Consider the following 14,327-nt stretch of genomic DNA (forward strand, 5'->3'; position numbering starts at 1 on the left):
AGGGCAGGGACCACCAAGACATGCCTACAGCCCCCTTTTACCGTCTTTGGGTCAGAGGCAGGCAGGATCCAAGTACACCGGCTTTCTGGGATCTACATGGGAATCCACAAGATAAGAGGCATTATATCACAGCAGCTCTAGGACCAGAGATAGGCAATGGCCTGTCCCTTCCCTCAGCAAAGTCACTGCCATGCACTGGGCCAAGCTTTGGCCTGGAGCCCTCCTGCCGGTCCTGTGCAAAGGCTGATGGTTTTAGGGAGCAGGTGTCCCTGGGTGCCGCTGGGTGCACTCACCTGGAACCAAGGGTCGGTGTCATTCTCCCCAATCTGCTGCAGCAGCTCCCCACTGGTCTGGCCCACAAGGCCAGCAGCCTGCAGGAGATTCTGGCGAGGCTGCGAGGAACAAGGCAAAAGCAACGCCAGGCTCATAAGCAAGCCCTAAAAACTCCTGATGGTTCCCCTTGGCTTCCATCTGCCTCTTGGCCCCATGGCCCCTCCTGCCCCCCACCTCAGCACTGGCAGGCTGTGCCGTTTTCAGCAGGTCTGAGACAGCGCTTGCCAGATTCTTGGCTGCCTGCAGAAGCTGCCGCCCATTCCCTCCCTCGTCCTCCATCAGTGCGGCCAGCAGCTTCACGCCCTTGGACATCTCCGTCAGGTTGGAAGAAATGGTGGTGACGGCACAGCCCACGGCGGTGTAGTCTGTGTCCGCTGGATCCCCTGCACAGGGAGGAGATGAGTCAGGAGGGGATGTGCTTCAGTGATGCTCCAAGAGCATCCCTGCGCCTGTCACAGATATGGTCCTCCTTCCCAGGAGCAGGGGGAGAGATGCCCTGGCTCCTAAGCCCAAAAGACAGTCGCATCAGCTGAGTTTGGGCAGGAGAGCCTGAGGAAGCAGAGCTGCACCGTGTCACGGCTGTGCCTAGAGCTATAGCAGGGACTGGACAACACACTCCTGGTTCAGAGGATGGCAGGTCAGCCGATGACCAGGAGGAAGGACTGGGCTGGGCACAGGCAGGGATGTTGGGAGATGTAAAGGCAGGGTGAGCTGCAGGGGCACAGCTGGCTCTACAGGCACATTAGTAGCAGTCAGGGGTGATTTAGCTCTAGCTAGGGCAGCCTGGCTCCTCCAGTCTCTGATGGAGGGCAGAAGATGCAACCTTCAACCAGACAAGAGAGACCAAGCCTTCTCCAGAGACAGGGGCATCCCTCTTCTCCAACCCTCCATATACCTGCAGTGAGGTTGACCACCGAGGCTGTGCCAGCAGTGATAGCATCCACTTGGGAGTGGATCTCATGCTTCGACTCATCCATCTTGTTTTTGCGCCAAGCTTTGGATGCCTGAAATTGGGAGAACAAGGTCAGGAGGTGATGGTGGAGGCAGGGAGCTGCACCCATGCTCACGCAGAATGATGCGGGAGAGAAGAGACAAGAAAGAGGAAAGGAAGAGCTGTCACCACCCAAAACTCCCCAGCCCATCCTGACCAAGTGATGTGACCAAGCACTCCCCTCTGCTCCTGCCTCCAGAACTGGATACAACCCCACCTCTTTGCAGGCAGCAGATCTTCCCGGGGGCTGCTTGACACTTCTAGGAACGTGGCCAGCCTTACCCAGTCTGGCCAGCAACCTCCAGCGAGGTTCCCCCCAGCACCTCCTCTTCACCCGGCACTCACAGCATCCTGCCCGAGGGGTGGCAAGGTCTCAAAGTCATCCAGTGTGGCCTGGGCTGTGTGCACAGCCTGCATGCTGGAGTTGATGGTGCCAGTCAGGGCTTGCTGGGCTGAAGTCTACAACACAGGGACAGATTGAGGTACGCCAGGGGCTCCATGTCCAGGCTCAAATATTCAGCTCACGCACCCCCCCACAACGTGGTGTAACATGCTGTTGATGACAGTGCTCTAGGCAAGCGCCTCTACAAGAGGGGGGTGTGCCCAGCAAAAAGGGGGTCTCCCCTCTGTACCTCCCCCAGGGAAATGCCCCAGCCCACTGCAAAGCATCTGCCCAGGATGGGTATGAGTGAGTCCTGCAGTTAGGCAGCTCTTAGGAGTGAGTCCTGCAGTTAAGCAGCTCTTAGGGAGCAGGGAGCAGATGCAGAGGGACCTTTTTAAATGCTTCTCTGGCTGCAGAGAAGGATGCGGGGGGGGGGGAAGGGAACCAACACCAGGCACAGAGCTCTGCTGCAAACCATGGCACTGGTGGGGCTGGCTGGGCACAGCAGCTTGGGGTGGCACAACCTGAAGGAGAGGCTGCGGCTGCCAGCCAGGGAAAAAGGCCAGGGTGGAGCTCAAGTTTGCAGGAGGACACCAGCTCAGCCAGGCCAGCAAGCGCACAAGGCCAGCAGCACAGAGCCCCTGCTCTTCACAGCAAGCAAACGCCTGGCCACGGACCCAAATAGACGAGTCTACGTGAGCCTGACGGGCACCTCTCGGAGTCTGTGCCCTACAGTGGGTGTGGGGAGAGCTTACCATGGGAGGCATGTGCCCTCGGTGCATCTGGCCGCTGGTGATTTGCAGTTGAGCCTGCGGCATCGTGCCCACCTGGAAGTTTTCTGGCCCTCCAGCCCCTGTCCGCATGATGGCTGGCAGGGCCACTGAGCCCAGCTCCACCTTGCCTACGTGGTTAAACTGCTGCTGCAAGACGGTCGACCTGAAACAGGGAGAAATACCAGGTCAAGGGATGCCCATGACCCTGGCACCAGGCTCTCCAGGACCACTGCTGCTGAAGGACTGGCAACTCTTCCTCCAGACACGCTGTGCTGCAAGCTTGGCTGGAGCCCGCTTCTCCATTCAACTTCTGGTTGGCAGCTAACTTGCTCCTAGAGGACTTACTTCTTTGGAGACACGGAGTCTTCCAGCATGGTGGACTCCTCATCCCCCTCCAGTCCAAAGTGGTCTTTGCTCTTTTTCTGCGGAGGGAAAGAAAAAACACGTCAGCCAGCACACATCTCCCAGCCTTCCCCTCCTCCTGCAGCCCAGGCACCATACCAGGACCACAGGGTCCCCCCAGCAGCACCATGTGCCAACAGCTGTCTGGAGACAGCTGGAAGGGGCACCCTGCACCCCTCTCTGGAGAGGGGACGGTTATCGGCTCCCAGCTGCCCTTCCCAGCACATCCTCACCTTTTTCAGGATGATGTCAATGTAGCCGGCAATCAGCTGGGCGATCTGCTCTCCCTCTGTCGTCTGCACTGAGTAATAACCATCCTGGTAATCTCCAAAATCCTGCAATGGCACAGCACGTGGGTAGCACCGGAGCAGGGCGCTGGCAGCTATCTTGAGCCCCTCTGGTATGCACTAAGCACCCAGCACTGGCCTCCAAAACAGAAGCCAGGGCTGAGAGAGGCACCGGAGGAGGGCAAAGCCGTCCCATCACAGGGCAATACCCAAGAGAGGAGTTGGCATGAGAGCAGCCCCACAGGGGCACCACCAGGGAGGTGGGATGGAGGACCAGGGCTGGCCCCTACCAGGGTGAAACTCTTGGGTGAGGCTGCCCAGCGCTTGATGTTGGTCAGGCTCCACTCCTGAATCACTTCCTTGGTCTTCTCATCCACACGCATCACACACTCCTTGGTAATCCCCAGCAACCGTGGCACCAGCTTGTTCTTCCCCTTCATCTTCTCCTGCGGGCCACGACAGAAGGGTTGCGGGCTGCTCCCGGGATGGATCCATCCAGGCAGAGACCTTTAAGGTCTCCCTTGGCTACCAAACACCCCCAAGGCCACACTTTCAGGTGGTGACAACCGTGACATGGGGCTTGAAAGCGAGAAAAAGTGTGAACCAAGAAGTGGGAAGGCAGTGCACAGGGAAGGCCAAGGAGGACAGGCAGATAGTGGGGACACAGGGAAGACTGGAGCAACGTGGGTTGATGGGTAGCAGCTCAACAACAGACTGAGAGATGCTGGAGAAGGGAAGTTTTGGCCAGGGGATCCACTGCTCTACCTTGACCAGGAAGAAGGAGACCCCGTAAGTCTTGAGGGAACGGGCAAGTTTCACGTAGCGAACTTTGGCCTCGATCTCGCTCATGTTCCCGCAGTTCTTGTGGGCCTGCAACAGCAAAGAGAACATTACGCTAGCTCCACGGTCCCCTGGCTGTGCCACCATCGCCCTGCCATTGCCTTTCCAGGCTCTCCCCGTCCCACCAGCATCCCCTGCCCCTGCTACAGCATCCCTCTGACCCTCAAACCTCAGGGGCTACCTTGTCTGCCCACCTACAGCTTCATGCTCCTATTTCTCACCTGCCAAGCCACTACATGCTGCCTCCAGGGACAAGAACAGCCTCAACCTTTGGCAAGGAGGAACAAGAAGCCCAGGTCTTAACGCCCCCCCTGCACGTACCATGAAGATCTTGCGCTCCCCTTTCTGCTTGATGTACTCCTTGGGCAGGAAATCCTTGAGTCTGCCAAGAGACAGCCAAGCCAGCTATTAGCAGCAGAGCCCAAAGCCAGCATTTGTCTTCGCCTACAAAGAGGCCCAACCCAGAGCCTCGGACAAACCCCTGCCAGGGCACGGGCTGGGAGTTTTTGGGAGCAGGAAGGATGTGGGAGAGGTTGCTGCAGTAATGAAAGCTGCCCCAGGAGCCACCCTGCCGAGAGCAGGGTGGAGGTGCTAAGGATGCAGCCCCTTGCATGGCATCAGGGGAGGCTGTACAGTGGGCTGAGGTCCCCCCCCATCATGGCTGCACATCCCAGGGAGGTGCCAGAAGGAGTAGGATGGGGGGCTGGCACCCCTTGCAGCTGGCACGGACCTCCACGCTTGGGCACCATGCTGCAGGGAAGAGAGGGGTCACTCCAGAGACATCTGTATCCCCAAGCACTGTGTGCCGGCACAGTGCTGGGGGCTGCCGAGCTGCTTGGAGACAAGCCCAGGGGCTCCCTGGGACACTCACTCCAGAAAGCCCGGCTTGTGCTTCTGCTCGTTGTGCGGCCCGAACTGGATCTGGCACTGGTAGCCAGCAAACTCGCAGGCTTTGTCAAAAGAGACAGGGTGGGAACCGTTAAGGATGTCATCACGAGCCTGCACGGGAAGAGAAGACACCGCTGTGGGCTGGGCAGCCATGCAGCCCTGCCACCGCTCTCCTCCACACCGGGCAGGACCTGTTTTCCAAACAGAAAAGAAATGGTCATGAAAAAAGAGGAAGATCTAGGGGCAGGCTGTCCCCTACAGGGACCATCACCATGCCTGGGAGAGGAACAGCAGCAGGACTTCAGGATGGTTCCTACCAGGCAGAGACACAGGATCCCCTGGGGAGCTCTAGGGTACACAGAGGGCAGGGCTGGGATTGCCAGCATTGGCTCTTACCCAGGAAATCTCTCCCAGGAGATAACTGGGCATCCTGAAGTGCCCCCTGTGGTGGCTCCAGGCCAAAACCCTCAGCCACCAGCCCTGGCAGGGGGCTGGCACAGGGTGGAGAGAGGTGCTTCAGGGGGCTGTACCTGCACGTAGAGCAGGTTGAGCTGCACAGGATCTCGTGAGTCCACATTCTGGTCGGAGTAGAAGAACTTGCGCCGCAGCAGCAGTGTTTCGTTGTCGTCAATGCCTTGCTCACGCAGGGTCCGGCCGTGGTCCAGCCAATTCACTGCAGGCAACGCCAGGGCGTGAGCAGGGACGGACAACCCAGGCAGGGTTGGTCCCAGCCCCAGGACTGCTCATGCGGAGCAAGAAATGGATGTCTATTTGGTACATCCCAGCTCTCGTCCCTCTGCCCTGGGCCTCCACGCAGAAGTAGAGATTCCAAGAAGCATGGGCACATGTCCCCTCATCACAGTCCTCTCCACTCCCCTGCGTTGGGTCTTCCCCTTGTGTGGGGGGGGTCCCTGCTCCCCTCCCTGCCCACCAGCTCTCCTCCCCACTGCCTTCGGCACAGGCTGATCCCGTCCCCAGCATGTGCAGGCATGTACACTCATCATCCGTGTGCAACTTCTGCTTAAGCTTCTCCATCTTCTTCTCATCTCGCAGCAGGGTCTTGTCCTTCTTGAGGGTGCCGGTAACCTCCTCCTTCTTCTCTTCCATAATCTCCCGAACAAGTGAGTACTCATCGTAGTTGGTGATGCCTGCAGGAGCGCAGAGGACCGAGCTCAGCGTGACATCACTGCCAAATACAGAGCCTGGAGCAATGCAGGGGTGCAGAGCAGTGTCCCCTCCCCAGCATCACACACCCCTCGGACATCCCCGCTGCCAGGCTATCTGCTGCAGAGCTACTGCCGGTACCCCCCACCAGATGCTGCCATCTCTCCCCACCTCCCTTCCTCCCCCCTTGCTGCTGCCTCCTCCTCTCACCAATCCGGGCACAGATCGTCATGAGCATGTCTGTGACTGTTTTGGAGTCATCCACCATCACCGTTTTCACTGTCCCATCCAGCATGCGGATCTTCAGGGGCCGCTGCTTCTTCTTGTACTCCATGGTGTCCTGCGAGCACAGCGGAGCATAGCTCCCAGCAGCAGCACTGGCGCAGGGCACCCACATCCTGCCACTGTGCCGACAGCTCCCATCTCCCCGGTACAATTGTGGGGGGGGAGGCATGGGGTACATCCAGGCGTGATGCAAGGCAGCAGGGCAGGCACCCACAGCACCTCCCCACCGTGGGCACATCTGACCACAGAGCCGAGGCGGGTACCAGCTGGAAGGATGTGGGAATGGATGCTTACCCCGTTGCGAAGCATGTAGTAGTCCAGAGCCTTCCCAGCCTCCAGCCAGATCCCTTTCTTTGGGTCTTCATCAGAGAGGAACAGCCCAAAATCATTGGCTGAAAAACAGGTAAAGTCTCTGCCAGGGTAATCCTGAGCAGGACAGGGCCACCAAGATGCCAGCCTGTGCCCAGGGATGTGCCTGCAGCCCAGCACGCGAAGCACAGCAGTACTGTGCATGCTGGAGCCCAGCAAGAAGCTGGTAAGCAAGCTTCAAGGTACATGTTTTACCATATAGTTATCTATGGAAAAAATCATCTGAAGCATGCCTACGCAATGCCAAACTTGGAACTGACCACAACTGAAGGAAGAGCTTGGAGTCATGGTTGACAGCTCTCCAAAATCTTCAGTGCAACATGTAGCAGCGGCCAAAGCAAGGTAGTAAAGTGCTAGGCATCATCAGGAAGGGTGCTGGGAACTGGTCTATAAAACCTAGGCACATCCACACTTTGAGTACTCTGTGGTGGTATGGTCTGCACCTCCCCAGAAGGACACAGCGGAGTTTGAAAAGATACAGAGATGGGCAACTTAAATGATAGAGCCTTGGTACGAGGGACTAAAGGAGCTGGGACTCCTCTGTTTGGGGAGGACATTGAAGGAGGATGGATGGGATTGAAGCTTACAAGGTTTCAGAGGTGGTGAGAAAGTGTAGAAGTGCTGTTCACCAAATCCTGCTCCCTCAGGGCTGGGGTACCCAGTAAGAGTGCTGCTGCTGATGCCCAGGCAGTGGCATCCCAGCTTGGACCCACGGGGATGGCCCCGTCTTCTTGCTGCAAGAGGTCAGTGTCCAGCCCTGGGAAAGGTCCTTCTCCACCTTTCCAACAACCCAGTGCCACAGGCTGTCTTGGCTGGCTGCTAAGTTTATAATGAGTCACCTTGTTAGCAGCTCTCTGTGGGGAGAGACAAATTCCTGAAGCACCCCACTCCTGCCTGGCTAACACTGCTGTTAGGATCCTACTAAACAGGGAGCAGAAAAATCACTGAGGCTTGCCTTTTTTTTTTTTCTTTTTTTTTTTTTAAAAAAAGCTATTTTCAAAGCAAATTCTAAAAGGATAATTCTAAAGCACTGAAAACTGAGCAGCTTGCCCCAGATACATAGCTTGGGCAGGGAGAGGTGCTTCTAGAGACAGAGCAAGAGCAGGGCTGGAAACCTACACCAAAGCTCCCCCAGTCCAAAGGTCACAAAAAAACAGGGCAGCTCAAAAAGGGACCCCTGAGTGCCACCGGGTAAGGAGAGCAAAGAGAAACAAAAGCTACAAGGAACCGATAGGAAAAGAAAAGCTGTGAGCAACTGAAAAGGAACTTGGGAATAAACAGTTCCCTTTAAGGCTTTCCCCTTGCCTTTTTTTTTTTTTTTTAATAAGCAGGCGGGCTCACACCCAGGAGCAGGAAATGCAACGCTTCTTCCAACACCGTTACAGCCCTGCATCCACATAAACATCCAGTCCCTCTCCGAAACCCGTGATCCACCAGACCACGTCCCACGGGCCAGCCGGGCACTGCACAAGAATGCATTTCCTTTCATCCATGAGGAATTCGCAGCTCCCAGATGTTGCCACGCTCCCCCTCCTCTTCACACAACTCCTGACCTCCTGTTTGCTGCCTGCCTGATGCACGGCTCTCCTCCGTGGCAGAGCTGCTTTCGGAGGTGGCAGGGACCCAGGAGAGCCCCTAAGAGGATGTCCCAGCGCTCCAGCTCCCCTGTCCATGCCAGGGACAGGCCACATCCATGTGGGCATGAATTGCATCATGAGCTCATGTGCCATAAGCTTACTTTTGAGCCTTGCAGCAGCAGGGAGATATTAGAGCTGAGAAAGCTTAGCAAGGTAATGGAGCACCAGCACAGAGTCTGGCAGAGAGCTGCTGGGAGGGAGGACAGACCTGATGGAGGACTATATATTCCCCAAGAAAGGAAAAACTAACTTATATGGTTTATTAATGCTCACTACAGCCCCTGTGACTGTTTAAACCCACCTAGTCTTAGATAGTGGTGATGAATGCAAGTAGGAGAAAGGAGCAGAGACAGAAAGGGCAGCAGGCTCAAAGAGCTCAATGAGTATTTCACTTCCAAATGTGTTTTCCTACCTCTCAAGCCCCCAAATTTCTTCTGGGGTGTCAAGGAGGGAGCCCAAGGAGCTCAGCCCCTCGCCTCAACCAGGCAGGAGGACTTGGACCTTGCTCCCCCCACCTCCCCACTGCTCTGTGTCGGCTAGGAAAGCCCAGACAGGCACAGGGACAAGAGAGGAAAGGGAAGCCAGTGAAATGCCAGGAGCCAAGCCGGGGTGGCCCTGGCACAGCATCATGGCAGACAGCCCCACCGCAGACTTACGCTGTCCCATCTGGGCCTCGGGCACCCGCTCACGGATCATCCGGCAGGCATCGTACACCATGGTGGAGGGTTCAAACTGCATCGTCTTCACCACGTTGCCAATGCTGATCTTCAGCGAGAGGGCGACCATGGTGGCGGCTCAGCTGTCCCCACTCCTGAGTCACCTGCTGGAGGAGACAGCCGGGTTAGCTCTGACTGCCATCCCCACGCGGTCCCCTCTGATGCACAGGGTCCTTCCTCTTCCTCCAGCAGCACCTCTGCTCCCCAAAAGCTGGGACCTGGCTTCTAGCGGCAAGCAAGGGCTGCACCCCACGCTGGTGAGCCCGCGAGGGGGTCCCACTTTCCAGCCCTGTGCTGACCCCGGGGTCTCTGGCCAGCGTTGGGACCCTTGTCTCCCCATCCCAAGGTCCCAAAGCCGATTTTGCTTGCCTGCGGGAGCAACGGCAGCTGGTACTCGGCAGAGATGTTGCCAGCAAGGAGGAAGCAAGTGCGTGGGAGCACGCGAGATAAGCCGGGAGAGCGCGACGGAAGGGGTTATAATTAAACCTGCTGCGACACAGAAGCCACAAGAGGAAAACCAAGCTTTGACCCAGAGCTGGTGGGGCCCTGCCCCGGCTATCAGGGCCCCCCACGTCGCCAGCGGACGGTGCTGAGCCGGCAGCCCGAGCACAGATGGACCCGGAGGGATGGAAAAGCCTGGAGTCGCTCAGGAAGGCGAGATAAGGGCGCCAGGTACTGAACCCACCCATTAAAAATAATTACCTGGGGAAAGCACCACTCGCGCCGAGTACCACATCGGCGCTTGGAGACTGGGGTCTACGGCAGCAGCCGTGGCACAAACCCAGAGCAGGGGAGCCCATGTGCAGGGTGATGCGCAGGAGGGCGAGGGACCCAGCTGCTGCAGCTCTTGCTGCAAGGGCACACAAGAACCACACCACGCCATCTGAAATGGGCCCTAAGCTGGGTCCAGCTTGAAGGATCAGCTTCAAGCTTGAAGGATTGCATAGATCAGCTTCAGAACAAGCACTCCTCAACAGGGCTCCGAAACACCAGGTTTAATAACACCTAATTAGAATGACGATATTCTTACAGCAGAGCAAAATTGGAAAGAAATAACAAAAGGAGGTTGTAAATAAGTCCCCCCCACTTGCCTGCTGTGGCTTGTAGGGTGAGCCTTTTCCTTTGGGTTTACCTGCCGTGCAAGAAGCTTTCAGTGCTTTCCCAGGTTGCTGCATGCCTTGGGGTTCCTGCGCTGGGTCCTTCTCCCTGCCCCGCTGCTCCCTGCCCTTCTCAGCATCCCCAATCCCTGGCTGGCTCCAACCCGACGCTCTCCAGTAGTGACACCCCTTTTCCTCTCCCTGAGAGCCTGCTCATAGGGAAGGAGTCCCCTGCTCTGCCTTGACCCAGGCTGCCTTGTCCTTAAACCCCAGCTGATAGGAAGACACAAGAGCACCAGCAGGATGCACCATATCTACTTGTCCTCTTTTAGATTGATTTTCTCTTACCAGGCTTCCTATTATAGCTGTCAGGGAAAGGTTACTGGCCACGTGCATCCTCAGCCTGGCCCGGGAAGGTTCTTGGGCAAGACTTGCTAGCAGCCTCCCTCACCCGCCTTGCACCACAGCAGCAGATGGCAAGCCTGTGCATCCCTGCCTGGCACTGCCGGCTTTGGTCCCCCGTGGAAGGGAGTACACTGGTGCAGGCTGCTTCCAACTGCAGACCCAAGCAGGCTAGGGGCAGGACCTGTGATGGATAAAAAGTTCCTGCATCCAATTTTGGGCAGGAGCGAGTCAGAGCAAGGAGAGGCAGAGGGCAGGGGTCCTGCTCCTGTAGAGCCACAAAGTCGGGTGGGAGGCAGGGACAGAGGAGTTCGCTGCCCCCGCCAGCACATGGAGCCGCTCCAGCTCCGCATTCCTGAGCCGTTCTGCAATGTTTCTGTGGAGGCCCACAGCCCCCACTGGCTCCGCTGACGAGGAATGAAATGCATTTTGGGTCCGGAGCGAGTGAGCCTGCTGGCAGCGGGAAGGAGGTGGCAGAGGCACCTGCGTGTGCCATTGCTGTCCACCCAAAAGTACCAGCAAAGCTGTAGGACTGAAGGGATGAGGAACACCCTGCTGTAGAAAGGGCTTTTTGAGTATTTCATACACAGGGCGGGCTGCTGCGGTCACCAGGCCAGTACTCAACATCATCTCTATATCTAAAAATATTCTCAAGTTGAGCATAAAGCTGCGCTCTGTCCCTCTGCAGGAAAAGGAGAACATGCCAACACCAGGACGAGGTCAGAAACCACGAAGGAAGAGGAGGGGAGGATGCTGGACGGCAGAGAGGAACCGAGAGGAGCCAGGCCATGCCAGTGTCACTCCTGCCCCAGCCATTTCTGCAGCTTCCTCTTGCCCTCCCAGAGCCACCCAAAATCAGGCGCTGCACCGGAGGCACCCCTTAGCATGCCCTTCATGGGGGCCACCGTGCTTTCCAAGACCTCACAGGAGGATGACTGCTCAAGCCTTCCTACTCCCAAGCTCTTACAAAAATGACAGCTTAGAAGGGAAGGTGCTTACAACATCAAGCAAGCCCTTGGAGGAAAGGGAGATAGATGGTTCATTTTAATTCCCATATTCTACAGAAATGGTTCAGGCTCCAGCAGTTGAACTTTGCTGACATCAATGTCTAAAGCAGAAACGCTCTCTGCTGCATAAGTAGTATACCTCCTCAAACCCTGGAGAGATTTGTCAGCAAACGTGGCAATTAATCACATGGGGTTTGCAAATCTGCCTGCACACCTCCTCCTGCGAGAGGGCACTGACGCAGGGCTTGGCCCCTGCAGACCTCTTCCCTCCAGGTACCACGTGGGGAAGGAAAAGCTGGACTAGACGTAAGGGACAGGACAGTGCGGGAGTCCAGTGCTGCAAACCAGAAAAATAAAGGAAAAGGACAGCAAAATTCAAGCTGTCCCTCTGGAAAGAAAAAAACAAACAAACCAAGTCTTGACAAACACACACCAAATTTCTGCACTGGCTCGCCTCCAGAGCAAGCAAACCCGTTCGCAATCGGTTGTCGGTATGCAAAGGCAGATAAGGCACCAGAGCAGTGAGCTGGCCAGCTGGCAGCCAGATTAAGGCACTTTCTGCATTTTATGGCAAGCTGTGTGCAACCCTTTGAGCTGATCCCAAAATGGGGGGTTGTTCTTGGTGAGGTCCAACCCCCTTGGGAGCCGTCCTGACTGCCTCCACCTCACCCCGCACTAGGTGAGCAAAACCACTGCGGTGGTGGAGGTCTCCTGGCTTGGGGCTCTGCTTAAAGGCAGGGCCAGCACAAGCAGGGACAGCCATGGGGAGCCAGTGCCGCACCATCCTGAGGAACCACTGCGTCATTGCCAGGACTACCGAGAGTGAGTTTTCCACCACATGACATAACTGCTATATTTGTATCGGCTGAGTTCAGTGCTGCGAGAACGGTTACAGAGGTTTTATATCTAAAACCAAAACAAACAAAAAACCAACAACCAAACCAAACCAAACAAAAATACACCACAAACCAAAATTCAATAGCATTGAAACAGCCTGCCAGTGCACTCATGGCAAGTTTCCAGAACAAGCCACAAATCTTCAAATGCATCAATTTCGCCATTTTTAACGTGCCCTTTCTAAGGGAGACTCCGGATGAGGTTTGGGTGGTTTTTTTGGTTTTTGTTTGTTTGTTTGGTTGGTTTTGTTTTTACAGCAATGCCAAATTTAATTTGGGAAAGGCCCTGCTCTGGATCATCCCCGGGCTGGGGATGAAGCAGTGCCGGGAGCCAGCTGCAGGAAGCTTTATCAGCTGCAAACTGCCCCACTGCTGGGGCTTTCCACAGGCACAGGGCTGCCCGCCCAGCCAGCATGGCTGCTGGCACAGCCAGGCAGGTCCCAGGCCACTGTGACGCCTGCCAGCAGCAGCTCTGCCCGCACACCAGCATTTGCACAACAGCAGAAGGAACTGGGTCAAAAATTAACCCAGTAAGAAGCTGGACCCGGCTCTGGACAGGTCCTCCAGTATGAGACCAGTATACACAGCCACAGCAGGCACTGGGGGCACGGGTGGCTCAGCTTCACGCTGATGGGAAGGCTGAGCCAGCAGCCCTGGCCAATGACAATACTGCACACTGCTGAGCCTATTCAGCCCGCTTCCTCTTTCCCAGCTGCATGGCCACATTGGACGGTGAGATGGTTTCTTCCAGCCAAGGCCAAGCTTGCTCCTGGGGAATGTAAGTGGCTGGTGAGCCCAGCCCCACGGCACCTCTGCGACCACCCAGCTATTACCTGCGGCTGGGGCAGGAGCATTCTCTTGCCCCCACAGGGAGGGCAGCCCTGCTCAGCACGGGAAACAGGCAGGGGACAGGCAGCAGGGCTGGGGGATCACAGCCACAGATGCAGGCAGCCCACAAGCTCACCCACACCAGGGTGAAGAAGTGGCTCTGGCCATTAACCACTGGGGTTTCCCACACATCCCCTGCCCTCCAAAGGAAGGGGGCACAAACAGCAGCACACCCGGGCTGCCCACCACCAAGGCAGGCACAGGGGCAAGCAAGGGCAGGAGGATGGCATGCTCAGCCAGCAAAAAGGAGGGCACCCCACAGGTCCCTGTTCCCCAGCCTTCCTGCTCCCCTTTCCCAAATCTGCCAGGACATGCCACTTCAGGATGCACCAAGCTCCCGCCGCTGTCATTCAGCGAGCAAGCCGCACACTTGGCTGGTGCTCACTGCACACCATCATGCACATTGTGCAGCAGCGGCTGCTCATTTAGCACTTGGGGAGTTTCACCCGTAGTTGGGGGGGGAGTTCAGACTCTTTACTGGGCAACCTGTGGGCTCCAGCAAAGCTAAAGATGCCAAAAATACATCCCCTCCCCTTCTCAGCAGCGAGGCACAGGGAGAGAGCAGAAGGGAGTAAACAATTATCACTACCAAATATGGGTCTAACAGCCAGCAACAAAGCCATGGCAGAAGCACGTAGACATCCTGCCAGCAGATTCAAAGGGCCGGGGAGCTTGCAGGGGTGTGGGCAAGAGCCAGCAGAGAGCAAGGCTAGGGAGGGAAAAGGCAGAGGATATAGCAGGGTTTCCTTTGCCTGGTTAGCTGCTCCAGACAGGGCATGGTCGGGACCTGTGCTTTTCCCCATTGGGAGTCAGTCCTGCTCCACAGCACCCACCCCATCCCCATGCATCTCACCCCAGCGCCCCGTCCCGGGGGGGGGAGGGGCACAACCAGCCTTCTGTACCAGGACGATCATCGGGAGCTGCCGGGGTTACCTCCCCTGGCTACGTCGCGGCTGTGGGGAGCGCGTCC

At 56.8% G+C, this 14,327-nt stretch overlaps 1 protein-coding gene across 3 annotated transcripts in view; it reads right to left on the minus strand.

Annotated features, from left to right (window-relative positions):
* TLN1 (talin 1) overlaps positions 1-14,327 on the minus strand; it is a 35,681-nt gene that overhangs the window by 20,577 nt on the left and 777 nt on the right. Inside the window, exons 2-18 of one of the 3 annotated variants that reach the window (XM_072860331.1) lie at positions 9,008-9,171; positions 6,640-6,737; positions 6,271-6,400; positions 5,892-6,044; positions 5,427-5,569; positions 4,880-5,007; positions 4,330-4,390; positions 3,934-4,038; positions 3,459-3,614; positions 3,115-3,216; positions 2,825-2,901; positions 2,462-2,642; positions 1,670-1,783; positions 1,229-1,337; positions 508-716; positions 294-392; positions 42-92 (exon numbers count right to left, since the gene is read on the minus strand). In XM_072860331.1, the coding sequence (XP_072716432.1) occupies positions 42-92; positions 294-392; positions 508-716; positions 1,229-1,337; positions 1,670-1,783; positions 2,462-2,642; positions 2,825-2,901; positions 3,115-3,216; positions 3,459-3,614; positions 3,934-4,038; positions 4,330-4,390; positions 4,880-5,007; positions 5,427-5,569; positions 5,892-6,044; positions 6,271-6,400; positions 6,640-6,737; positions 9,008-9,137 (2,046 nt within the window). In that variant the 5' untranslated portion in view covers positions 9,138-9,171. Of the gene's footprint in view, positions 1-41; positions 93-293; positions 393-507; positions 717-1,228; positions 1,338-1,669; positions 1,784-2,461; positions 2,643-2,824; positions 2,902-3,114; positions 3,217-3,458; positions 3,615-3,933; positions 4,039-4,329; positions 4,391-4,879; positions 5,008-5,426; positions 5,570-5,891; positions 6,045-6,270; positions 6,401-6,639; positions 6,738-9,007; positions 9,175-14,327 lie in introns of all 3 variants that reach the window. The other 2 variants (XM_072860330.1, XM_072860332.1) reach the window with 2 other exon arrangements.

Source organism: Ciconia boyciana, chromosome 4 (assembly GCF_034638445.1).
Source record: "Ciconia boyciana chromosome 4, ASM3463844v1, whole genome shotgun sequence".
NCBI lineage: Eukaryota > Metazoa > Chordata > Aves > Ciconiiformes > Ciconiidae > Ciconia > Ciconia boyciana.